We start from the raw sequence: 27,788 nt of genomic DNA on the forward strand, positions 1-27,788 counted from the left end.
TCGGTCAACCTTGGTCTAAGGCAGGGGTGTATGCTGGCCCCCACACTATTGAACATTTTCCTTAGTTATGTTGGGGGATCTGTGGGATGCCGAGGGTATTTCCCATGTGAGGTTGGGACACCTGGGGGTCGATTGGCTCTCGTTTGCTGATGACGGTATCCTGTTCGATAGGACTCCCCGGGAATTGCAACAGAAATTGATTTTTTCTTTCCTATACCCTAATGAATAATCTTCTGGCTAACGGCTCTAAATCCAAAGTCGTAATCTTTGGTGGTCTCGGGTAAGGAGAAGGTGGAGTTGGTTTCCTCGATCCGTTATTTGGGATATAATTTGTCAAACAAAGCTTTTAGTGATCAGTGGAAATAGACACTAAAGGATAGGAGTACTCTTATCTCTCATATGAAGCGTTTGTATGCCAAGTTGTCCATTTTCTATTCTACCAATTCTAAAATACTGCTTGTAAAAAATCGAGTCTACTCTACTTTTCACTGGACATGTCTCTTTTGGACCAGGGTCCCTACTTCAACTCTCTACAAGGACAGATATGGGAAAAAGTTCTAGGTTTGGCAATATCCATACCGAATGTTATAATCCGTCATGAATAAGATCGAATTTCACTGCATGCCCGCTACCACTGGAGACAGCTGTTTCTGTTTCAGCCAAGTTTCTGTCACCAACTCAGAATTCACTGTGTGAAGACTTGTATGCATTTATCAAGGATTCATCCTCTAACTCTCGAAATGTTTTCAGATATCTGATTCAGAATCTGCTGAAATCTATTGGTTCATCGGATGATGAGTTAATGGTATACCCGGACACCGTAAAACGTAAATTATTCAGAGACGATTGGAGGCTCACCCTTGAGAGACTACCATCTTACTCCACCTAATCTGAATATGCTAAGTTTCCTCGCAGGAAAGATCAACTGTTGCCTTAGTTAAAACGCTTTCCTTGTAATAAGGTACGCATATTAAATCTGCGCTTTAGGCTTAATAAATTCCACACCAGAGAGAGAACTCATTATTGGAGATTCTCAGTAAATGCTGAGAATTCTCTTATGTCGTTTCTGTCACAAAACAGGGGCAGTGGACACCCTTCAACATTGGATGTTAGAATGCCAGGCACTTGTTACTTTGAGAGGGAAAGCTTTTCACAAAGCGCTAGAGAGCTTTGCTTCTGATTTCTCAAAGCATCTATTATGGTAAAGATTGATGTGGGACGAAAATGTATCATTGACTATTGCACTCAGTTGTAAGACTCAAATAAGTATGCCTTCAGCCGTTTGATTTATTCGCTCTGTGTCTCCTCATATTTGTGTTCCTTGTACTGAAGTCCTGTTAAACACCAGCATTGGCAAAGCACACCATTTTGGCCTGTGCATAGGCATTCGCCATGCTGAGCTATCATATACCCAGGTACTTGTACCATTTTTCAGCATTTGCCATCTCGTGGTCAGGTAGTACCATTATGGTAGTGCCTGCCAAACGGCTATCTCATGCTTGCACAAAATGCCAAACTGTTGGCTTTTACAATGCTTGTTTTAGCCAGGTACTGTTGAAAACTCAAGTTAAGCTTCAGCCAGCAGTTCGGCCCGGGCATGCATTGTCTGGCTCGTCTATCTCATGTGTCATGACTAGGAATAAAAGGGCTGAGTGGCTAAAAGTACCTTAGTTTCTATGGTGAGTAATGTCTGCGCTTTACTTCAAGGTTGTAAGATTTTGTGTGTGATGTCACTCTGAAGTTCATCTGTTATGTATGGGGTCAATAGTGATTTACTTTTTTTTTTTATTTGTCTGTCTTGGTTTTAACAAAGTAAACAAACAAGATGGACTACCTGTTACACATAACACCATTACAATCAAATATTTGTATGAGAAAGACAATGTACATTATATCGAAATATATTTGCAACATATATTGGACTGTTTGTATCGGGGTAAGTCCATCACAAATTCCCCTCCCCCATCCCCCCTCCCTTCCTTGGTTGAGCACTCATCTGTTGTATGATATACAAGCGTAGGGACTTCAAAAGTGTTTTATTCACATTTCCATTGTCTAATTGGTCTGTAGCCACGTATTGCAACTTCTCTTCCCATGGTTTCAGTTTGGGATTGTGTTTTCATCATGACCCGGCAGGGTCGTCCGATTGGGACTCGGAGTCTGTTGCAAGATGTTTGTTTTTAAAGTCCATCCATAGAGCTTCACATTGTGAGGCTATGCCGTGCAGTGAGGCGGTTATTGTCTCCATTAGGTAGATGTTTGTGGCCAGATTGATCCATTTGTTTTTGCCGGGCACCATTGTAGACTTCCATTTAATCACCAGGAGAGCCCTGGCAGCTAGCAACAGGTGGGAGGTAGGGGGGGTCAAGCCCTTCACTCTAGTCCATTCATCTTCGTCTTTTTCCAGGCCAAAGAGAATCAAATAGGGGTCAGTGTCTCTTTGAAACCCTTCTATCTCTTTAATCCACCCCAGGACCTCATTCCAGAATACCTTGATTCGCTGGCAAACCCAGTAGTTGGCTATTTCCCCGCATTTTCTCCAGCATGTTAGACTCATAGTTTGGGACATTTTGGAGAGTCTGAAGGGTTCGTATTGCCATCTATGTAGGAGTTTAATGGCCTGAAGCTTGTATTGGCTGGATATACATGTTTTGGAGGCCGCTCTACACATTGTTTCCCATAGGTCAGGATGTATCTCTTCCCCAAAGTCTTTCTCCCACCTTGATCGTAGGGCTTCCGTAGATCCGTCACCTGCCGCTATTAATTCCTGATACATCACAGATATGAGGCCTTTCCTTTCCGATTTAGAGTCAAGAAGTTTCTCAAATGGGGTAAGGTCTCTGTTCAGTTGATCTCTCCATTTCGCCTGCGTTAAGACCCCTTTCAGTTGGATGTACAGGAATGTGGAGAGGGTACCTATACCCAAAGCCTCTGTCAGGTCTGGTAGCGTAATAAACACGTCTTTCTTCTGGAGTTGTCCCACTCTCTCCAGACCCACTTCATACCACGCCTGAAACCTACCCACGTCAGGTATATGGTTGTTTATGCCGGGTGACCATAGGTGACTAAGTGGGGACGGCCAGGTGGTGATTCTGCACATTTCCTTGCCTGTGCGCCGTATGCTCCATATGGTGCTCAAGACGGGATGGCCTTGGATTTTTCGTTGTTCCCTTTTGTGTGGGGTCCATAGCCATTCCGATACTGTGGCTGGGGAGAAATAGCGATTGTCCATTTGGACCCATTGGAGGTTTTTCTGGTCCCTAAGGTGTGGGATCAGAACACGCAGCTGGGCGGCTTTATAATAGGTCCACAGATCGGGGAGCCCAACCCCATCCTTGTCTTTGGGGAGCGTTAGCGTATTGTATGGAATTCTTGCTTTCTTCCCCTGCCATATGAATCTTAACATGAGCTTTTTGGCTGCAATAAAGAACCCTTTTGGTATCTCCACCGGGAGCATTTGGAAAAGATATAGAAAACGGGGGAGACATAGCATCTTAACTGCATTAACTCGGCCGAGCCATGAGATCGTGAGTTTTTCCCATTTTTTTAAGATCGGCTTCGAACTGCTGGAGGAGTAGGGGAAAGTTGGCATCAAAAAGGTCGCTCAGGGTTTTAGTGATTTGTATGCCCAGGTATTGTAATGTAGCATGTTCGAGCTTAAGGCCCAGCGGGAGAAACCTGGCGTCGTTTTCCTCTACAGTTCCCTGAAGGGGGAACAAAATGGACTTGGTCTTGCTTACTTTAAAGCCGGAGAACTGGACATATTCTGCCATTAGTTTAAGGGCTTGCGGGACAGATTCTAAGGGGTTAGTTATGTGGAGAAGGATGTCATCTGCGTAGAGAGCTATCTTGTATTCTGTTGGTCCTAGTGTCATCCCCTCTATCAAGGGGTCCGCTCTGATCTTTTGTGCCAGGGGTTCTAACGAAAGTGCAAACAGGATTGCAGAGAGGGGGCATCCCAGTCTAGTCCCACGTTTCAGTTCAAACCATCTGGAATATTCTCAGTTAACAAATATTGCTGCCTTTGGGGACGTGTATATTGCTTGTATTCCCTTACTAGTTCTGGGGCCTATTCCAACTTTCTGCAGGACAGCTCCTAGAAAGTCCCATTACACCCTATTAAAGGCCTTCTCCGCATCTATTGATAATAGAACAGGGTCGTTGGGAAGGTTGTGGGCCGCATGGATGAGATGTAATGTTTTACGCATGGAGTCGGCTCCCTGTCTCCCCAGTATAAACCCAACCTGGTCTGGGTGGATTAGGTGGGGCATTAATGTTTCCAATCTGGCTGCTAGTACCCTAGCGTATATTTTGGCATCAAGATTGAGGAGAAAAATGGGGCGATACGATCCGCAACACTTAGGGTCTCTTCCCCTCTTTAGGGATCACTGTTATCAATGCTTTTCTAAAGGAGTCTGGTGCTACGCCTGCCTCCATTATTTCATTAGTTAGTACCGTTAGGAAGTGTGTCAGTTGCTTAGCAAAGGTTTTATAGAACCCTGCAGTATAACCATCCTCCTCCGGGTATTTACCCAGCGCCAACCTTTTAATTGCCTCTCGGACCTCATGTTCAATAATTGGGGAATCAAGGAGCTCGGTTTCTGCATGCGTTAAAGTAGGCATGGTGATCGGGGATAAGTACACAGTAATATCAAACAGGCCTGCGATTATTTCAGAGGTATATAGATTCTCATAGAAGTTGGCAAAGGATTCGGGGATGGTACAGGGGGTCGGGGTAGAAGGGGTGGGGTCCTGAAGTATTTCGTTTTACCTTGCGCTCCGCTCTTTGTTCTCTGAGCCTGGCCGCTAATAGGGCGTCAGCCTTGTCCCCTTTTTCATAAAATTTCTGATTCAGAAACTGCAGTTTTCGTACTACTTGACCATGCTACAACAAACGTAGTTCCTCCCTTTTTTGCTGGGCTATTTTCATTCTGTCTAGGTCTACCCCTGGGTCTTTCCTTATCTCCGCCTCTAATTGACATATTTCAGTGCGTAACCTTAGCTCTATGATCTTCCGCTCCCTTTTCTTGGTGGACCCCTCTCTTATCAAGATACCTCTCCATGTGGCCTTCCCCGCTTCCCATATTATCTGTTTGGAGACCTCCCCATCATTATTCATTTTAAAGTATTCATCGATTTCTGTCTCCATGGTAGCTTTGAAAACCAGATCTTTCCAAAGAGTATCATTACACCGCCACTTCCCTCCGCTAAGAAGTAGATCTGCCCAGTTGATATCGGCCAGTACCATGTCGTGGTCGGACCACGTTATCGGGACGATGTCTGAATGCTGTGCAGCGGTAGTGAGGTCACTTGTGATGTATATGTAATCGATACGTGTGAATGTATGGTGGGGGTTTGAGTAGAATGTGTAACCACTTTCGATGGGGTGCATAATTCTCCACACATCCTTCGTGTCATAAAGTTCTATCATTGCAGCCAGTTCAGTGTGTCGCTCCTGTATTGGTGTCTCGTTTCAGGTATAGCCGGTTTCCAGTCTTCGTTCGGATCGACCCATTGATTAAAGTCTCCCCCCAAGAAGACACACTCTGTGGCTTCCAACATTATTTTAGGGATCATCTTCTCAAAAAATGTGGCCTGTCCAGTGTTAGGTGCATATAGAGTGGCTATAGTTACCTGTACTTTTGCTATTTGCCCGGTTATGAGGAGAGTACGGCCCCCAAAGTCAGACCATGTTTTGTCCAGTTCAAATTTGATTCCTTTCCTGATTAGGATTCCTACACCACCTCTCCTGAGCGGACCCGACCCCAGAACTCCAGACCTCCCCTGTTCCCCAGGACGCTCCGCTCTTCACCTTTAGCATATTTGGTCTCCTGCAGGAGGAGTATGTCAATATTAGATCTGCGAAATTCCCTGTGGACCAAGGATCTTTTGGTCGGTGAGTTCAAGCCTTTCATGTTAATAGTCCCAACCCTGAGCGAGACCCTTGCCCCATGATGATCAGGGATTGCCATTGTGAGGCATCTTTTTTGAAGGTTCACTCATTGCAGGTGATCAGACCAATATTTGATTTTTCAGACTTTCGCTGTCAATGATGTTGCAAGTGCGTTCAGATGTTAGTGCTACTGTTCTTGAGATTCTCATTCCCCTTTCCCCACCTACCCCACCCTCCCGGAGTCGATGGTGTTCAAGGGAACCCAAGAACTGAAAGTGTGCCATTCTCAGCACCTTGATGTCATCCGATTCGGACTTGGTGGTAATGTTCAGTCCAGTACCGGACCACCAGCAGAGACCGTTACCTCACGGTCCCATTCGAGTCTACAATCGCAACATATAAATGAGCCCCCCCCCTCTCCTGTCCCGCCCCTCCCCCCAACAGCATATATTGCAACATTAACCATGAAAAGAAAACAAAGGTGTAACGTTACGTGCGTCCCCCGGCCCATTCTTCAGATGTTCATTTCCCCCCTACTTCAGGAGGGAGTTTTGCAGCCGAGAGCCATTGTTCCACCAGTGATTCTATTGCCCTGCGGCTGTGGGTGTCTCTTCTCAGACTTTTCGGACGTAGGCTTCAATCAGTTGGCTTGCGAAGTTTATGCAGATCTCGTTCATTTTCCCTTTTCTGGCGTGTTGTTTGGTCGTCTATATTTCCGTGATCCTTTCACCCGGCTTCTCTTAGGGCCCTGAAGCTCCCATTGCATTCCCACTTGTGCCGGCTCATCCCCTTCACCCCCTCCTGGGGGCGCTCCAAGAATGTCCGCAATGCAATCCTTGATCTCTTGTTCGGACCGGAGGGTTATCTTTGTGCTACCATGTTCAAATGTGTGGGAGGAGGAGTATCCCCACCTGTATCTTGTGCCCCATTCCTTGAGCCACTTAGTCAGGGGGCTGCAGAGGTGCCTCAGAGCCAGGGTTAGCGAGGACAGATCCTGGAAGATGGTAATTTTGGCACCTCCTAACGTGAGCAAGTCTCCAGATCTGGCCTTGGTTAGGATCCTGTTCCTGTCCTGATATCTGTGGAATTTTGCAAGGACAGAGCGAGGTCCACCGGGGGGCCCACCCGCCCTATGGATCCGTTCTGTTTTGGGCTCGTCTATCTCCTCGTCTGCCATTAGGATTTTTATGATGATGAGTATTGTGGTTTTCAGTGAGTCTTCCGTTTCTCCATCGGACTCTGGGATTCCAAAAAATCGGAGGTTGTTCCTTCTTTCTCTGTTTTCCAAATCGTCCATTTTTAGACAGATCTCCTCCTCCCTCCTTTTTAATATTACGAATTCTCAAGTCCATTTGGGTTTCAAGGGTGTCAATTGAGGTCTGATTGTTCTCGACACCTTCCAATCTCTCTTCGAAGTTGTCCATTCTCTGGGTGATCCTGTCGATCTTACGCCTAAGTTGTCCCCAAGATTCTTTATCTCGGACAGCAATGCAGCAATGTCTCCTTTGGTGGGGGCGGCCCCCGCCTCTGCGGCCTCAGTCAACATTGTTACTCTCCGCTGGGGAGTCGGGGAGAATGGGGCGTAGACGTACTTGGCAAACTTACTTTTAGCGTCCATAGAGCGGGTCCCAAGTTGGAGGAGGCACACGCCCCGTAGTCTGGGGCCTTACCCTCTTAGTTGCAGTGTGGATTGGTAGGAGCTGGGGATGTCCAAAAATCCAGACCTTTGTGCGAATCCTGACGTGGCCGGAGAGATGTCCGTGAGGTTCAGTAGATGATCCACAGTGTGGGAGGGCTCATCCCCAGGGGGGCCTGTCTGAGGACATGCCCCACAGGGGGTGCTGGTATAAGGAATCGTCTTCCCGTGCACGGTTTATTTGATGGACAGTATTCACTGGTTAGTTGGTCTCATGGAGCGTTGCTGGTAGTATGAGGTTTTAGTTGGGACCTACACTGGAGGCTCTCTGGTTGGTGGGCTGGGGCACACCACAGTTGTCTAGGAAACTTGCAAGGACACGACTGGTCTTGTGGATTGTGAGAGTGTAGACTTTCGGGTAGTGCTCCATAGTGGCTCTGTACATGGGAAAGCCGCACCTCTATCCTCCCGGTGCACTACGTTTATTGACCCAAGGCCTGGGATACCACTTGTGTGAGAGGGGGAGAGCGTTTCACTTATGGTCCGCAAACCTCACGCTTCTAGGACCAGCCCAAGAGGGGGTATAATGCAGGGGAGTGCCTTGCCTGCTGTCACTGCTATTCCCTTCTTTGGGGTTTGGAATACATGGTGCCAGGAAAACAGGGCCGTCCGGTCCCCGTAGTGTGCTTTCTCTTTATTATTATAATTATTGTTATTTTTATTTTTTTTTATTTTTTTTTAAAACATGTTTTTATTTTTTTTTTCCTGGGGGGGCGGGTTGCGCGCGCTCCCCCCGGGGGTCCAGTGGTATGATCTCGCAGGCGGGTGCGGCGGCCCAAGCGGAGACAAAGTCCCAGTGTACTACGGCAGGGGTTCCCCGCGCCGTGCTGCCCGGAGCTGGGCCCCGTCGCGGGGTTGTTGCCTTCAGCGATGGGGGCTAGCGGCCTTGTGGCGGGATGGCGCTCCGGGTGCCCCGGTGGAGTTCTGGGGGAGGGCTCACAGGCCCGACTGTGTCAGGCTCCCATTCCCGCCGATGCTTCAGGTCGCTAGCCACAGCAGGATGTCCCTCGGGGATATCTGGGAGGGGTGGCGGAGTGCCGCACACTTACTTGTCGGGCCGTCCGACTTACTCGGGAGTCCGTCCGCGACTTCACAGCGGCAGGCAGCGCAGGTCCCGCGTTCACTGGGCCTTCTCACATTCCCCGGCGAGAGATTTCAATGAAGGATTTCTCCCGCAAAACACGTCCGATTTAGCTTGGGTTTTCTGCAAGTTGATGGGGGGGCCTTCCCACGTCTATTCCACCGCGAGTATTCCGGGGGGGCGTAATGTGGGGGCTCAACTCACATTACGGACCCTCGAGGGGGAGAGCTTACACAAGAAGGTAGCTCATCCCCTGGTGGCAGTGTGATTTACTTTTTTTAATGTCTTTTTGAAAGGATACCGTAGATCACCCCTTACTTCTCAGCACTCTGTCCTCCTTCGGCTTCAAAGGTCTGTCCTCTCCTGGCTCTCCTCTTACTTTTACTCCTTTACTGTCGCCTGGGGGCGGCCGCACCACCTCCAACTTCCCCCTGAACTATGGCGTCCCCCAGGGATCTTTACTTGGACCTTTTTCTTTTCTATCTCTATACCTCCCTTCTCGTCCCGTCATCTCTTCTTTCGGCATCTCCCACCACTTCTATGCTGATGACACCCAACTCTTTCTCTCCTTCTCTTCCTTCACCTCCGACCCCCACCACACTCTCTCTTCCTGCCTTACAGCCATAAAAAACTGGATGTCCTCCCATTTTCATTCCCTCAACACTGACCAGACTGAAGTGCTTTTCTTCCCTCCTAACACTCTCTTCCCTTCCCCCCCTCCTTTCATCCGCTTTCCCCCTTCCAATCTCCCCATCTCTACCCATGCCCGCAATCTTGGCCTCCATATTGACTACTCTCTCTCCTTCACAAAACAAATCTCTCTAACCTCTCGTGCCTGTCACACCACCTCTTCAACATACTTAAGATCCGCTCCTCTCTCACTTTCCATGCTTCTAAATGCCTAATCTCCTCCCTTATTTTCTCCCGCCTCTTTTACTGCTCCTCTCTTCTCTTTGGACTCCCTGTCTCTCAACTGACTCCACTAAAATCCATCTACCACTCCTCTATCCGTACTCTGTCTTCTTGGCCCGTACTCTGTCTTCTTGGCCCTCGAGACTCTATCTCTACCTCACTCTCAACTCGGCTGGCTTCTCTTCCTCTCACAGCCGGTCAAGTGGCACAGCGAGTAGAGCGCTCGCTTTGACACCGGTGCAGAGTCTGCTAACGCAGGTTCGAATCCCGGCGGGGCCAAACTCAGCCTTTCATCCTTCCGAGGTCGATAAATGAGCACCACACACCGTGGGTAATAATAAGCAGCGCTCAAGATACCTGAGGGTTTGCAGCGCTATATAAATGCCAAATTAGTATTATTATTATTATTATTAATTGAAATTTCAATTCCTCAGTCTTGTCTACAAATCTCTCCATGACCTCGCCCCCCTCGCTTTCTTCCCTCCTCTCATTTTGCTCTCCCTCCCGCTCTCTCTGCTCAGCTGATCTCTACCTTCTCACTGTACCACCAGCCCCTTGTGCCTCCTCACGCTTCCGCTCCTTCCAACTCTTGGCCCCCCTCCACTGGAACTCCCTACCTCTCTCTATCCGCTCCACCCACACCTACTCATCCTTCCGCTCCTCCCTGAAAGCCCTTCTCCACTCCCCCCCCGACTCTCCTCCTTACCTCTCTCCCCCCCTCAAACCCTGTGCCCCCCTTCCCCTCCCAGCCTCTTGTGCCTCCTCGCGCTTCTGCTCCTTCCAACTCTTGGCCCCCCTCCACTGGAACTCCCTACCTCTCTCTATCCGCTCCACCCCCCACCTACTCATCCTTCTGCTCCTCCCTGAAAGCTCTTCTTCTCCACTCCCCCTGACTCTTTCCCTACCTCTCCCCCCTCAAACCCCCAACCCTCCTCCCTTACCTTCCCTTTCCTTCCCTCCTCCCCCCGACTCAAATTTAGATACTGAAACCACCAGGGGAAGTAGGAGGTCACCCGGGGGCTCCCCCTCTCACCTTCCCCTCCCTTCTCCCCTCCCTCCCACTCCCCCTGACCTCAAATCAGACTTTGAAACCCACTTCACCTACCTCCTCTCCCCTCCCCCCTCTTCCCCTCCTTTTGAGTAAATTGTTCTGCATACTGTTCCACTGATTTATTTCATGTTTTTAAAAATGCTTCTTTCATTATTGTACCTTGTTGTTCTACTGTAAAGCACTTTGGAGTAAAGCGCTAAATAAACTCAATAAACGTAAAAATAAAGATAAACCTATCTTGTAGCTTTAAAGAAAACCTAGTTCATTACTTTGGTTACTAGCCACTTATGCTTTCTTATAATGTATTACATGGAAATGCTTGCTTTCAATTAACTGCTTCTACATAAACACTTAATGTTTTTTTTTCTAATTCTAGGTTGACCTTTTGAGTCCATGTAAAGATATTCTTAGATGAATGATTTTAAACATACATTTTATGTTAGCAATTGCTTCTGCTTCAGATTTTCTGCTCTGTCTGTTTACGAGTTGTTCACCGGAGTTTTCCTAAAGTCCCACTTGGAAGTAAGACTTTAGTAAGCTATCCCTGTGGTTTGTAGATACCCCAACTCTTAGTATAAGTCTGTACTACTCCTGGAACCTTGGTAGAGTGGCAGAGCAGTCAGGCTTATCTTAAGAGGAAGATGTGAGCTGTGGGTAAGTACCCTGAACCCAATTAGTAAGGCACATCAAAGAAACACTTACACATAAATGTATATTAAAATATACATTTATTTTATTTACACTAGTATCACTTTAAAACACTAAGCACAATAAACCAAAACACATAAGAATACTTAAAAGATACTTTTCAAACGCCACTGCTTAGTTTGTAGTTGCTTGCCGTTACATTTGTTACAGCTTTTTGACAGTAATGACAGTTCTTGAGATTTTTCGCATAACAAGTCTTGAAAGGTCCAAACGATACCCTAGCTAAAGGCAGTTCGGAGAGGGCTAAAAGTCTTGACAAGTAGTACAATACGAATGTTCCTGTGGATACTTTACAGTCTCTGGTCTCTGAGATGCAAGAGGACACAATCAACGTTGGAGATCCTGTTAAAAGGACTCGCTAAAGGGACACAGGTAGCGGCTTGAGTCCGAGGTGAGAAGGGGGGTGTAACTTGGACAACTCTGGTTGCACTCCAGTACTCTGGAGCGACTTCACGGATCAAGGTAAGCACCACCTTTCTCCCGACAGCGGTAGTGAGGTCACTTGTGAGGTATATGTAATCGATACGTGTGAAGGTTAGAAGAAAAGATTGTGGATGGATTCTCCTCGATGTGTCAGTGCTGGACCCAACCTTTGAATTCCTTGGCACAATGACGAAAGGCAGGACAATGGACGAGATTTCTCATCAGCCGTCTCGAGAGAGGACCTCTGGCACGGCTTTCAACCACTTCTCTGGTAACTCTGCAGTGTTGGTGCCTTTTCTGCAGCACCAATATAGGATGTGATTCACCCCTGTCAATCTTCATTGCTTCTTTCAGTCCCACAATCTGCTGAGGGGGTCTGGGCGAGTTGTATCGGATGCCTGGAGTGAGGGCTCAGCAAAGATTTGGATGGATTCGCCCTTTCCATGATGCACGTCAATTGGGTCGGAGGTCTCCTAGTATTTGGGTTCCGTAGCTCTCGTGAGGCACAGCACCTTGGGAAATGGCTCAGATTAAAGTTTGTCTTGAGACTGGTTGTTCCCACGGGTCAAAGGGAAGGAGTCGTCTTCAAAGTTCCTCTGTCACACAGAAAACGGGGGCAGGACAGCAGTGGTCGATTCACTGTGTTGCAAAGGGTCTGCAGGCGTCTCTGGTCATAGTCTTTGTCGTTTACTTAAGTTTCCGGTGGTCAACTTGCCTTTCACCTCAGGAGCCTCAACTTTTATACAGTTCCAGCACACACTCCTCTGCAATCTCTCACCAATTTACAGAAAGGACAGGTGGATGTCCAAAAAGGACAGCCAGACCCCCAGTGAGAGCTGGTTCCATTCGGGCACTCAGACAGACAAAGGGCAGGGGTGTGAAAAACTCCTCCCCCACTTCCTGCCTGCCCAAACACACTGGAGCCAAGGTGGGGACACCCAAGGGTTCTCGCCAAAGGCCAAACAAACACACAGGCTTCCCCCACCCAGGACGGTAGAAGTTCTGAGAAAGAACAACCACGCTACTAATTGCGAAAAAAGAAAGGAGCCACCAAGTTAGAACTTGGGTAGCCCTATTGTGCATAACAAGGATTATGGACGTAGCTTGCAGTAGGAAATATACACAGTAGTTGGTAGGACACGTCCACTGCCACCAGCCATAACTAGGAGATTGTTTATGTGACATAGATGTCACAGGAGCAGAGAGAATGGGATACTAGGTATCCCTTTGGCACTCCACATAAGGTGGTGTGTGCCAATCTCTCAGACTATAAGGTCCCTAAGCACTGTAGTTACTCAAGGATATTAAAAAGAATCTCAAAGGAGGAACCCCACGGGTCTGCAGGAGCACTGCCCATAAGGAGCTGTGTGCTGCCATAGTAAAAATACATATGCCTTTAAAGAGGTATGGAGGCAAGTAGACTCCATAGGACAGTACAATGCAAAGGAAATTGTTTCTAGTCCAAAAGCCAGAGCCCATAAGAATGAATGTGTGGAAACGCTCCACTCATTTAGGATTATAGGAAAACTTCCAGAAGTCCAGCAAAAAGTGCTGGGGGTCTCACTGAGGGAGGGGATGAAGCATAAAAATGACAGATCTCCCTAACACGAGCCATTCATGGTCTTCATAGAGATAGTTTTGCTTGAACCACAAACAGCCCTTTACTTTATAGCAGTATGTCAATCTGTTTTGTTGCCCATGTTTTCATGGACCGCGACATAGCAGTGTGTTCAAGTTACTCACTGCATTCTGTATTGGTAATTCTTAGTGCCCCTTCCTCCAGACGACTGACACTCCAACCTAGCTTTCCGTGTGACTGTGTCCTCACCAGAGAGCGAAGGAACTGAGCAAAGAAACTGGTGAGGGTCCAAGGGTTGTGTGGAGGGTGGGGGCTGTGGGGTCATAGTGCAAACCGGCTGCAGGCATGCCTGAGTTTTAAAATGTACCTTTTTTTGTGGAGAAACATTTTATTCAGCCCTCTGACCTGCTGCCCTAAACATCTCAATAGTTTGAAAGAATGGTTGGGGCTATGTCGTACCAGGACAAGAGGCATTGCAGTGAGGTATTAGTCCTCCTTCAGTTTAGGATCTGTTATGATGAATTTTTGGACTCTGACCTTCGAACGACTTCTGGGAGGCCACCCTGTTCAGATGGATAGACACTGTCCATCCAAACTCAATCTGGCTAGTATGACTGAGCAGCAATGTGCTGACTTGGGCAGTGTGAAAATGGTGAAGGGTGTAGTTAAACACTCTTAATTAATTATACAAGTTTGGCAGAATGTATACAAGTAGTTTTTTAGGCCTTGGACAGACTCTTATCAATGAAAAACCACAGGTAAGTAACAAAGTGAAACATTCACTATGTATAGATATACAGTCACTTTGGTGTACTCTGCTAAGAGCACTAGCACTTAACCTTTTAGCATACAGTTAAAGAAGTTTCAGAATACTGTAGAATAGTAAAGCAAATGAATAAAAAGAAACAGGTAAAGCATCAGTTAGAACTAATGTGGTGAAGATAAAGAAGTTAAAACACCATCAATGCCTTAAAAATGAAGCCATTGCAATTTTAAAATTCCTTTCCTAGCTACACAAGAGGCGGCTTAGTTTCCTAGAGTCATGGGTCCCAATGTAGTTGTCTCCACAAGGCTGTATTTAAGAGTCTGAACAAGAGTTGTATAGGCCAACAGGCAGTGTTTCATAGTTGGCAAACTATTCAAGGAATGTTTTTTGCAGACCTGTTCCATGCTCCTAAGGATCGATTCTTGACACCTCTGCTCTACAGAAGAATGGACCACTATTCTGGCGACAACCTCAGAGGACTCCCAGGACACATTGCTGGTGGCGATCAACAATGGCCATGCCAAAGAAATGGTGGCAGATGACCCGTGTGACGGAAACAAAGATACTGGTACTGCATGAACCCCTGTTTGTGGTGGGGAGCTGCAACTTCAGTGAATTTCTGCTTGTCTCGTAAATTGAGGATCTTCAGAGTCCCAAGGCTCAACTCGGGACGATGAGTGATGCAGGGAGGTAGTCCCGGAGGAAGCTGGTCAGCCCACAGGATGGTTCCAGGACACTTCCGAAATCTTCGCAAAGCTGGGGTCAATACTGCTTGTTGCCACCATTCCAGGAGTCGAAACACTGAAGGCCTTCTGGAGATAAGCAACCAAGCTGGGCTTTGCAGGAACTGCTGCTGGCTGGCTTCCGAGTTGTGTGTCTTCAGCAGGGTGCCCCTTTTTTCATAGGTGTCTTGGCTCCAACTATCTCTTGAATGGCTGCAGAAGACCTCTTTTTATTCAGGATTTGAGCTGGAGTCACCCTCAAACCTACCAGTGGTAAGGATCTGCACCATTCAAACTGGCAAGGCTGTCCAACTCTGGACAACACTTCTGCCCAGCAACAGAAACACTTTGGCATGTATGTGGCCTGAAACCAGACAGTCCAAGCCCCCACATCCAGCACGCACAACCTGCCCCGTTTCCTCGGAAAGCAGAAGCTTTGCCCGTTAAAGGGATTTCCAAATATGCCAATTCCAGCCCTTCAAGAGCAGGAAGAAGGCCAAAAAACACGATGGCAATTTTAGAATATTTTGATACTCTATCTGGCATTGAGCGGTAACATGAAAAAGTGCTCGAGACACTAAAAAACAAAAACTGTAGAAAAGTATCCGCTGCCAAAAGCCTGTGTTTGACACATCATGTTAGTAACCACACAGCTACTAATAAAATGTTAGAGACACAAGGTGATGTGTGCAGGAAAAATAAGCAGAGAGTTTTACAATGGAGAACAGAGTTCTCCTGCACTGGTAACCAAAGGGACCGACCAGTGTCCCAAAAACAGATGAGCTTGGTAAGGCCAGTGAAGTAAGAAGGCTTCTCTGGCCTCCAAAAGACAGAACAGATTCAAAGCAGTAGCAACATGTTGGGTGGCCCATCGATGCCTATAGTGGGAAAGCAGCAAAAACAATCGTTCCCTGCAGTATCTTTTCACTCACATCCGCCCTACATCCTCAAGAGGAACTTTGTTTTTAAAGTTGAGCTGTTCACTAGGAGCAGTGGTCCACAACACATTTCAAGGTAGTGTGAGAGACAATAGTATTCTTGGCTTCATGGTGATGATCTTGGGTCTGTTTGCCGACACCCCTACTGATAATGCCCAAAGGCTAATTTTGCATTTCTTGAATTTTTTAAATGATAGTGCTGAGTATAGCTGCTACGTAGCAAACTAATGTAAACTATGCAAATCTTGGAAAGATACACAGCTGCTAGATAAGTATTAAATTGTTTGTGCTGCATCCTTCTGTTGTTCTGCTGTAGGTCTGATCATTCTCCCTTTTTCCTTACTCAGCAATGCCCAGTATATCGTTAGTGGCTCAGACGACGGCTCCTTCTTCATCTGGGAAAAAGAAACAACCAACTTAGTTCGGGTGCTGCAGGGTGATGAGTCAATTGTGAACTGTCTCCAGCCACACCCCAGCTACTGCTTCCTGGCCAGCAGCGGCATTGACCCTGTGGTGCGGCTGTGGAGCCCCAGACCGGAGGTAAATGGGAAATATGGTTGGGATGCTGATGTCTATGTGTTGCAACAGTCAGCTTGAGAACCCGGTATGGTGAGAACCTCAATGGGCAATGTGTAGATCCAAGCCCTTTCAAGTAAATGCTCCTAGGAGCTCTGATCATAGCATCGGAAGAGCCTGATGAAGCCCTCTTTGCCATAGTCGAACATCTTGAGAGAAGACCTCTTTACTGTGTCTCAGACTGGAGAATACTAGGAGCCGTGATGAGGAATAGGAAAAAGTCACCTTCCTACTCTAATGCTGTGTGTTGAGAGCACTAAAAGAACACCATAAAATTAAATGTTTCAAGGCAAAAGGGACACAAAGTATCCATGTAACACTCCACTGAAGGTGGTATGTGTTCCAAAATAAAATATTCTCTCGGCACTGGCGACATTAGGGACTAACCATTGCAGCCTCCCCCACAAATAAATGTGATGAGCAGATGAGTGAAACCCAACAGGCTCTACTCACCCCAAAAGTCAGCCAGTATTCTAGGTCCTGGACAAATATGCTGGGGCTGCCATTGAAATCAACTATGGACAAGCTGCAAAAAGAACTATTTCCCTAACGGCTGACCCATCGAGGTGCCAGTTAAACCTCTACATGCGTCCAGGAACGCATGTAACCCAAATTGTAATAGTGTCCCATTGTATTTTGTGGGAAGAGTGACATGCCGTAATTTGTGCATTCCATTCCATAATAAATCACTGGTTTCTTAGGTTGCTAAAGTAGTCTTTGACAAACAACTCCACAGAAGGGGGAACCAAGAAATACCAAAGTCCAGATAAATGTTCTTAGTAGTCCCAATAAGGCACGAGGGCAAGGGGAAAAAAGTGTCCACCCATTACGGCCAAACCAGGTTCTCTGATGCCGCAGCCCATTGTCATAGCAGCCCTAAAGCAATTCATGTAAGAATCATCAAATCTGAGGAATGCACAAAGTCTAGGCGCTGGCCTAATCCAGTTTTCCAATCACTCACCAGTCACACAGATTTTAGAGGCCAGCCAATGAGGCGTCCCCTAAAAACAATCTAACACTCTGGTACACCCACACAGAATGTGTATTTGGCATGTCTTAGACTAGGGCAGAAAATGTGGTGTTCATGTTTAGGTTTCCACTGTCCTACTTTCTCTTTGAAAGGCTACCACCTCCTCTGTCTTTGTACCACATTTGCCTCTGTTACCCCAAATCTGTGTCTGTACCACCTTTACCTCCTTGATGTTACTAGTGTCTTGCAATATTGTCAAGTATGGGTGGGGCTGTAACAATATCAGGACACATTTTACTACAGGCGTGTGAATGAAATTAGAACTTGGACAAAGCAAAGTGTTTCTTTTTCCTTTCCAGAGTTTTGGGTCTTCTTACACAGGGTTGCCCGCTGTTGCAGTTAGGGAGGGCTGACAGAGGTGTGCGAGTAGTCGGAAATGAGTCTGACACAAAGTTGCTTGCTAAGAGGAATTTCCCTACCCTAAAGCATGTCAAAATCAACTGTCCTGGCTGGGGCTCATATTTGCAATATGCCATGTTGGTTTGCAAACAATCTCTTTAACCCTGCCATGGGTATTTCCCCGCAGTGCCAGGGCCTTTTTTGGTGATTTCGGTATGCAGCCATTTAATGACTTGTAACTTTTTTGTTACATGAGATATCTCGGCCAAATTTGGCTCTTTTTTTCCCCACATGTAGGCGGTCGTAACGCCACCCAGGAATCCTAGGTTGCTGTAGGGGGGTGAGAGAAAATTAAGCAAAAAGGGCGAAAATGTGTTTTTTTTTTCAAAAAATGCCAATAAAATGATGTACAAAGAAGCCTGTGGTTTTTTCCTTGTAAGGGTTAGGAACAAATGGTTTGCTGTGCTGAGTTGCCCAATTTCCCGGCTTTCAGGAACAGGTTGAGTGCAAACGAAAGCAAATTATTTTGATGTGGTTATCAACCGTTTTGTGAGAGGTAGGCGATTGTGGCCATTTTTGCCAATTGGACATGCATGGACGGAATGGAAGAAAAGGGTAGGAAAGCCGAATTGGAGGACAGAAAGGTATATATTTCTCAAAAGTAGACAAAATTCCAAGTTTAGGAAGGGGTGATTTGCGTAGGTCAGGCAACAACTAAGTAGGAGAAACTGCCATAGATTGGGGGAAAAGCGGGAAAATTACGAAAAAAAGGTATGTGTTGGACATGGTTGGCTTGGTACGGCAATGCCTTCTATGAATTTTGAGAGAAGCAATGCTCCGCTACATTCCCCCGACTCTTGCAGTTAGGTGAGCACACATTTTTTGTAGTGTTTTACAAAACAAGCAAAACCACAAGCCAAACACTGAGCCATGGTACACAGGAGTTTTACGCTCATGGCCTGACAGACAGACGCACTTAGCATGTGCAAATCCGGAAAACCAATGTGGTGAAGAACACAGGCAGACCTTTTCAAGGGTAGGTGACTTGTGCAGGTTACAAAAGTGTATGGTGGCTAAAGCAGCGAATAATGTAGGTCACATTTGGGAAATGAAAGGGTTGTGTGATAAAGGGCACCAGCAAATAGGTCAAATCGTTATGAAAACCACAGAAACACAACAAATGTTATACCTTCCCGCGTTCCCAAAGGTGTCCAGATGAAAACGGTACCTCACATGTGTGGGTGCACCTACCTTGGCGCCTAGGAGAAAGCCTAAAACACAAGTAACCCCAAATCTGTTTTCACACCTGAATTTCAGACTCTCTGCCGACCGGCACACCATACAGATATGGGCCTCGGGTGTCCAAGCCACCAAGGAAAACAGGGGACCCCATGCATTTCCGAAAAGAGGACACCCGTAGGATTCCACAGAGGTATGATTTGCGCAAATTGGCCCAGAATATATTACCCAGACACCCCCGCAAAGTCCGAAATGTGAGGGGAAAAAAATGCATTTTCTGCACATTTCGCTCGGTTCACCCATCGAAACATGGCCCAACAACACATGGCCTACTGTCCCGCATTCCCACAGGTGTCCTGATGAAAACGGTACCTCACGTGTGGGTGCACCTACCTGGGCGTGCAGGAATAAGGCTAAACCACTGCTATCCCCCCAAAGGTTTTGGGGAGCCAACCTACAGATTTAGGCCTGGGGTGTTGCAGTCACCAAGAAAAACAGGGACCCCCATGCATTTCTGAAAAGAAGACATCTGTGGGAATCCACAGAGGTATGACTTGCGCCAATCGGGCCAGAATTTATTACCCACAATCCCCGGCAAAGTCCGAAATGTGGCAAAAAAACACAATTTTCAGACATTTCCCTTTGGTCACCCACTGAAACACGTCGCCAGCACCACATGGCCTACCGACCCGCGTTCCCACAGGTGTCCCAATGAAAGGCAGATCTACTATGCGTGGGTGTCGTACCCGAGTGAGAATTGGTACATCATTTGCACAGCAAGTGGTCTTTAGTGCTCCCAGTACAGAGGAAAGTGCTGTCAGTAAGCCCCTTCACATGCACCTTTGCTCACACTTCTCATACATTCACGTCACAATGCAGTCGGACAAGCAAGGTGGGATTAAGCACAAGGACGAGCCTCTGTGCTTAGCACAAGGAGGAATGTCCTTGTGAGCAGTGATGCCACAGCAAGGCACCCACCGGATCACTGGCCATTCATACACCTTTCGTGTCTGCAGTCAGTGGGCATCCATATCAGCAGTCGCACCTCTACCAAATCACTTGTGCCAGAGCAAGCGTATCTGCACACTTGTACCATGTGTCCGTGTGGACACAATGCAACCGTGTCTCCAGGCAACATCTTTCACATCATTTTCCAGCAATTGCACATCAACTATCCGCATTCAAATGGCATGTGCCAACAATCGTATCTGCACACTGATAGCAAGTGCACATTGGCTCCCTGGGCTACCTGGCCTACAGGCGTTGTCTCTCACACCAACCTCAAGTATGTCCATAGCAAGATTTTTACAGCACTCATATGTGCAACATTACCCACACTAAGCTAACGCCCTCTAACATGCTGCTCATTTCTGCAGTGCTGGGAAAGTGCATTCACAGAAATGACATCTGCATGTTCTATGTTGCTATACCTCACTCACACACCAATCCTATCCAAGTCATTCCTACAGAAGACATTTCAGCTACACCACACATACCACAAGTTACGGTAAAACAATAAAGAGGGCAGGGTGGTACGAGGTACGCAAGACACCGCCGCCATGTGGGTGTCCAAGTACCACTTTCATGACACGTCGACCTCAAGGGAGGGAGCCAAAGCGGCATGTACTATTTCCAAATTACACCCCTTGAGTGGTGGGAACTGGAATGGTGTTCTCATCTTCACCAACGCACCCCTCGAGTGGAGGGAGTGGGACTGGCGTTTGTTTGCATGACAAGCCTTAGGTGGAAGCTGCAGAAATCGCCTTCCTTTCTACTGTACGCCTGAAGCGGAGGGAGCTTCACTGACGTTTTTTTCTAAGGCAGGCCTCAAGTGGAGCTAGCTGCACTAGAATGCCTTGCAAAGACACCCCAAAGGGGACAGAACCAGAGTGGTGTTCCCTACTTCCCCAAGCAACGCCTCAAGTGGAGGGAGCTGGAGTGGCATGCCTTTCCAAGATACGCCTCCAGTGAAAGGAGCCTGATTTGCGTTCCTTTGCAAGTCACACCTCACACAGAGGGCGTTAGACTGAGCCTTTCCATCTACGGCAGGCCTCAAGTGAAAGGTACCGGAGTGGTGTGCCTTCCCCAAGGCAGCCCTTGAGTGGAGGGAGCAGGACTAGCATTGCTTGCCAAAGCACGCCAAAGGGGAGTTAACCACAATGGGGTTCCATTCTTGTGCATGGCACGCCTCGAGTGCAGGGATCCATACTGAATTGTCTTTCGCAGGCACGCCTCTAATTGGACACAGCCTGAATCGCGTTCCTTTGCAAGTCATGCCTTGAGCTGAGGGAGCTGGACTGAAGTTTATTTCTAAGGCAGGCCTCAAGGGAAAGGTATGGGAGTGGCGTGCCTTTCCAAGGCAGGCCTCCAGTGGAGGGAGCAGCACTAGCAATGCTCGTGAGGGCACGCTAAATGAAGTGACGTGAGGTGAAATGCTGTTGCATTTTAATTGATGGTACACCTCCAGTGCAGGGAGCAGGAGTGTCATTCCTTTGTAAGAGGTGCACAAATTCAGAGCCCAAGGGTCCCTTTCAAGGGATGATACCCATTTCCGGAAATCGGTCCATCTCCCAATACTTTTCCTTTGTATGATACAAAAGGAAACAAGGCTGTAGGCAGAGGCTTGGATTGGAAGGGCATTGGGGACAGTCCACCCGAGTATCCTTCCTCACTCCTTGTTTACTACACACCTTGCATGTTCTGTAAGGGTGTGTCTTCATTGCTGTGGCAGGAACAAAATCAGCACATTGTCGATCTTGCAATCTGGCCACATCATCTACCTCTGGAACCGAGGGAATTTCTACATGGACCATAGTCAGCGATTGAACAATTTCTTTTTCAAAGTTCAATAAGGACAGGTTGTTTTGTGGAGTAGCTGCACGGTACACCACATAAGCATTGTACATTGCTATATGCATACCGCGTGTGGCCAACATTTTGTACCAGAAGCGCGACTTGCGTTCAGCCTTGTATGACTCAAGCACTTGGTCGGCTTTATCTACTCCACCCATGTACTTGTAGTCCAGAATGCAGTTGGGCTTCCACACCTGCTCAGTCTGCCCGCGCTCAGTGACTGCTGAAGTACTTTCATCATGAATAGTACTCAGCATGTATACATCCCTTTTGTGGCAGAATTTGACTGCCAACAGTTCATCCCGCCGCAATGCCATACATTCTCCCTTGGCCACCTTCTTGCACACAAGTTTTCTGGTGAAGCCTTAGCGGTTACAGTGCATTGTACCGCATGCCAGTGTGCCCACATTGAATAATTCCCTGAACAGTGGAATTCCTGTGTAGAAATTGTCCACATACAAATGGAGACCCTTGTGGAGCCGTGGTGTGAGAAGATCCCAAACAATCTTCCCAGTTGTCCCTAAATGGGTTGGGCACCCCGGAGGTTTTAGGGTAGAGTCTTTCCCAATGTAGACTCTCATGTTGCAGCCATACCCAGTGGTACTTTCACAGAACATGTAAAACTTGATCCCATATCGTGCTCTCTTGCTAGGAATGAATTGCTTGAACACTAGCCGGCCTTTGTACAACATCAATGACTCATCAATGGATATGTTCTGGCTAGGAACATACACCTCTGCAAATCGCTGAGTCAAGTGCTTCAGAAATGGCTGAAGTTTGAACAGCCTATCAAAGTTTGGGTCAGTTCTGGGTAATGCTGCCGAGTTGTCATTGAAATTCAACATACGTAGCAGTGCTTGAAAGGGATTCTTACTCATTGTAGCTGGAAAAAACAGGGTTGAATGAACCGCTACAGTAGACCAGTACATTGAGACAGAAGGCTTCAGCGTTATTCCTATGAGCAGAATGAGACCCCAACATTTTCTCATCTCAAGATTGGTTGTTGGAACCCATGCTTGTGCTCTGGAATGGGGTTTCAGAGTGGGACCCCTCCCCTTGACCTCAAGAACTGTGCAGCGTACAAATTGGTTTGCTGAACCATATCTGCAATTTACCCATCATCAACAAAAAGGATGAAAAAGTCAATAGGCTGAAACCCATCTGTATTTACTGTTCACCCTGATATTCCAGTGAAAGGGGGCACAACAGGCTGAGCCATTGCTGGAGGTACCCACTGCGACTCATCATCCATGACATGAACTGGCACATGCCTTGCACGTCCCCTCCCCCTTACAGGTCTCCTGCGCGTGGGAAGGGTGGGAATAGGTGCATGTACTCTTTCCAACTGTTCATCATCAGATGATGAGCAGGAAGAACTACCATCCACGGAGAATTCACTTCCCCAATCACTTTCCTGCTGACCCTCAGAAGCAGTATCTGTTTCAGATTCCATATCCACCTCTGTGCCATGCTCTGAGCCAGATTCCATCAGTGCAGCTAACGCCTCTGCACCAGACAGTGATCGTCGCGAAGAAGCCATGACTACTGTCGCTATGGAACCCTTCACTGCCCAAAGAACAGAGAAAGACTGAAACAATAACTATGTGTGCTTCTCAAAGTGTGGAACCTAGTAGAGTAAGTGCTATGCAATGCCACAAATTTACACCACACAAGGACGCAAAAATGTCCAAAATCTGCTCACAAACTGTAGCAGCACTTTGCAATATGACGTACTCTGAGCATGCTACAAAAAACGGAGTACAATTTTGCAAACACTCACGTGAAATGCTAAGGACCAGCTCACTGCTTACTTACAAGTGGGTCGATAGCTACAACACAGCTGCACCTAAAACAAAGACGACAAAAAATCTAAGGAAGATGTCCTCTTCAACTATACATTACAGAAATACAAGTGTGGAGACGAGGATTGCACCCACAGTACCCATGTAACGTATTAGTGATTGGGTGAGTTGAAAAGGCAGAGGCGATCAAGACGCAGACAGGGAACAAAAGGAAAGTACATGCCAGACCCTTCCAGACAATTGCTGGCACACTTTTCACAAAAAACCCTGCTCATTCACGTAGGGTTCAGTGTTGGAAGCGGAAAGGTCACAAGGAGGGAACTACTGCAAGGGCAAGCAAGTGTAATTAGGCTGTTGAAAGTGGTGATGGTTAGCAAACAAATAAGCAGCACCGACATACTGAATACATTCACATGCCATGAACACAAAGCAATTGCTAGGAAGTTGGAGTCTCACTGTCAACAAATGTACTTACATGTTTATTACACTTACACCATCGAGTAAGTCCATCAGTCAGCCCAAACCCTACTGCCCCATCTATTGGGGGGCCTGTCCCACCATTTGTGGTGGCCATCTCCTCACCCACCTCGAACGGAGGGGGAGGCACATCATGCAGACCTTCCTAGGAGGCTCAGGGAGGGCTGCATGAGGTGTCCCCAGCCCCCCCCCAGCCATTTGGGGTGGGGGGGGAAGAGGGCCACCACAAAAGGTCGGGCAAGACCCCCAGGGTTTGGGCACCCTGGGGGCAGATTGGCACACTAATGTGCCCATTGCGCCAAGCGAAGTTGGGTAAACAAAGAAAATAATACAAAATCGTAGGCTGCTTTTAAGGGGGGGCTGAGGGGCATCCTACATTGCCGGCAAATGTTCTACTGTAACAGGGGATGGCCCTCTCCCCCCACCCCAAATGGAGGGCCCCACCTCATGCATCCCTCCCTGGCGTCAGATAGGGGGGCCCACCTCATGCATCCCTCCCTGGGGTCAGATGCCCCTTCCTAGGAGCAGATATCTGCCCCCAGGGAGGGTTGCATGAGGTCGGGCCCTCCATTGGGGTGCGGGGGTGAGTGCCACCCCCCGTTGCAGTACAACATTCGCTGCCAATTTAGGGTGGCCCTCAGCCCCCCTAAAATGCAGCCTATGATTTTGTATTTTTGTTTTTACCCAACTTCGCTTGCCGCAGATGGCTGCATTAGTGTGCCAATCTGCCCCGAGGATGCCCAAACCCTACTGCCCCATCTATTGGGGAGCCTGTCCCACCATTTGTGGTGGCCCTCTCCTCACCCACCCCGAACGGAGGGGGGGCACATCATGCATCCCTTCCTAGGAGGCTCAAGGAGGGCTGCATAAGATGTGTCCCCCAGCCATTTGGGGTGGGGGGGAGAGGGCCACCACAAAAGGTGGGGCAGAACCCCCAATGAATGGGGCAGTAGGGTTTGGGCACCCTGGGTGCAGATTGGCACACTAATGTGCCCATCTGCGCCAAGCGAAGTAGGGTAAACAAAGCAAAGAATACAAAATGATAGGCTGCTTTTTAGGGGGGAGGCTGAGGGGCACCCTACATTGCCGGCAAATGTTCTACTGTAACGGGGGGTGGCCCTCTCCCCCCCACCACAAATGGAGGGCCCCACCTCATGCATCCCTCCCTGGCGGCAGATAGGGGGGGCCCCACCTCATGCATCCCTCCCAGGGGTCAGATGCCCCTTCCTAGGAGCAGATATCTGCCCTCAGGAAGGTTGCATGCCATGGGCCCCAGTCCATTTTGGGTGGGGGGGACACCCCCCCTTTCCTTGAAAAAATTCCCTGGTGGTCCAGTGGGAGGGGCACTCCCCCAAAACCAACCATGTTTCCTTTCCATTTTTTTTCATTGGCCCATCCCTAGGGGCAGATGGGCACCCATCTCCCCCAGGGGGGCCCTAACCTGTAGGTCCCATCCTTTGGGGGGCCTGCCCACACTTTCCTGGTGCCCCTCGCCCCCTCCCCCAAATGGATGGGGGGGCCACCTCATGCCACCTCATGTACTCCTGCCTGGGGGCAGAAATCTGAGGGTTACAAGGGGCGCCCCCTTTCTACTTCGGTTGAGGGGGGGGAACCCCCTTTCATTCAGTAAGAAATCCATGGTGGCTAGTGGCCCCCGACCCCCACCCCTTTTTCCCATCGTTTCACTTTTTTTTTGTTTTGTTTACATTCCCTGGGAGCAGATGGTCAGCACATGCATGTGCCCCCATGCTTTGGGGGCCGGGGGGGGGAGAGGGCTGCTTACTTGAAGCAGCCCCCCCCCCCCCAAGTCACAAACGGATCCATGGTGGTCCAGTGGGTTGCTGGTCACGGATCGAGCGCTCTGCGCTTGTCATGATCTCTGCTTCCAAAAGATCAGGACTTGCCCGACTCCCTTGGAAGCAGACCCATAACCCCGGTTCCAAGTGCCAGCCAGTCCCAATTGGGACCTTTTGGACCCTGTCCTGGCGCCAGTGGCACCAGGCTCATAAAGATGCCCAGTCCCAGCGCTGGAAGCGCCGGGCTCATAATGCTTGGGTGGACTTACCTGCAGCAGACCATGCTGCTTACTTACCTGCCAGTTGAACCCCTGATCCTCTTCTGTTTGGGACTACTTTTCCTGTTGGGTGGGGCAGGAGCCACTCCCTAGGTTCAGAACACTGGAACTCTTCTGGAAAGCAGGAACTCTTTTCTTACCTAGGCGTGGCTGTGGAAGGAGACACCTAAGCACTACAGGAGGCTATTTAAACCACACCCGATGGATGAATCTTGCTTTGCGTTATTCTGCATTCTCTGCAGCAGAACGCTCATCGTGTCTTCTGCTTCTGATCCTGGGCCTAAGGGAACAAAGGCTTACCATCCTGGAATCCAGTCTTCAGCAGCACCTGTAAAGACAAAGAAAGAACAGGTTAGCACTACGGTCTTCAGTGGCAGCGCATCTCTTACCTGGTCCATCGGCTGTCACCAACGCCTCGCGCTGCATTCCGGCATCTGAAAGACAAAGGCTTACCTACTCTTCGCATGCTCCGGAGGTCTTCGCACTGCATCCCGCATCTGAAAGACAAAAGAAGGTGTGTTTAAAGACATTGGGCAACTTTATTACTCACGTGCCATTACTCCTTCCCACGCCGAATCCAGTGGGTATTCCAGCACCCTTCAGCTTCTCTAAAGCTCCGAACTTGTACCTGCAAGATAAAAGGGACAGTTAGTGCGCATCGTGAAGCAGGCTACAAGCGCTTACTTACGTGCTTCCAGGCGCTTCTATTCCTCACGCGGGTTCGATCCTCAACTCTCATCAGCCCGCCATCCGCCATTGCCGAAACCCTGCAAAACAAGAGATATCATTACAAAAGACTTTTAAGACATTTGAAGTGCCCAGAACTTACCGTTCGTGCAGTTAACGACGGACAGCAGTCCTCTGAGGTCAAGCGGCCTGCACCCTTATCCTGTGAAGAAACTGGTTACGGCACCCTGCCCCGAGGCAGATGGAGAGCTCGGCGTTCATTTACCTAAGACATCTTAATCTTCGAGTCAGACATACAGTGCACAGAGGTCCAGCCCAAAGAGCCAACCGTGTGTTACACATCACCTTGGAAGATACGGCATTCACCCAGTCAAGACCGGCGCCTCTGCGGGAATCAGGTGAGCGTTACAGAACGCAAAGCCTATCGCAAAACTCCCACCCAGGCGCTATGGAAACCTCGGATACCGACCAGCTAGCCCAGTTACTTGGGGAACTAAGAGCAGAAGTGCATGCAGCCCGTCAGGAAACAAATGCTCTAAGAAGGGAACTGATTATTTCCAAGGAGCGAACAGACGATCTCGCTAGACAATTGCTACAGTCACAAGCCGGACAAACTCCGTTACCCGCATCAGGGGCAAATCTTCCTTCAACATCCTCTACGAACCCAGTGCAGATCAACCTACCTGGGAATGTACCTCTGGCTCCGCCCGAACGATTTTCTGGTGACCCAAAGAGGTTTGCAGTATTTATTAATCAGTGCCGGTTGCACTTCTTATGCCGGCCAGCAGCCTTTCCAACTGATCAAGCTAAGGTAGCTTTCGTGCTTTCGTACCTTAGTGGCAATGCGGCAGACTGGTCGATCCCTCTAGTTAATCAAGATGATCCGGTTCTCCATGATGTTCAAGCTTTTCAGCTCAGTATGGAAAAACTGTTTGCAAGACA

The 27,788-nt window shown here is 48.2% G+C and overlaps 1 protein-coding gene across 5 annotated transcripts in view; it reads left to right on the forward strand.

Annotated features, from left to right (window-relative positions):
• The window catches only part of WDTC1 (WD and tetratricopeptide repeats 1), a 1,302,054-nt gene that overhangs the window by 1,095,660 nt on the left and 178,606 nt on the right, over positions 1-27,788 (forward strand). For all 5 annotated transcript variants that reach the window (XM_069622886.1, XM_069622890.1, XM_069622889.1 and 2 more), the window contains one exon: positions 16,117-16,309. In XM_069622886.1, coding sequence (XP_069478987.1) covers positions 16,117-16,309 — 193 coding nt within the window. The remainder of the gene's footprint in view (positions 1-16,116; positions 16,310-27,788) is intronic.

The sequence above is a fragment of the Ambystoma mexicanum genome, chromosome 11 (assembly GCF_040938575.1).
Source record: "Ambystoma mexicanum isolate Mex_15411 chromosome 11, UKY_AmexF1_1, whole genome shotgun sequence".
Classification (NCBI taxonomy): Eukaryota; Metazoa; Chordata; class Amphibia; order Caudata; family Ambystomatidae; genus Ambystoma; species Ambystoma mexicanum.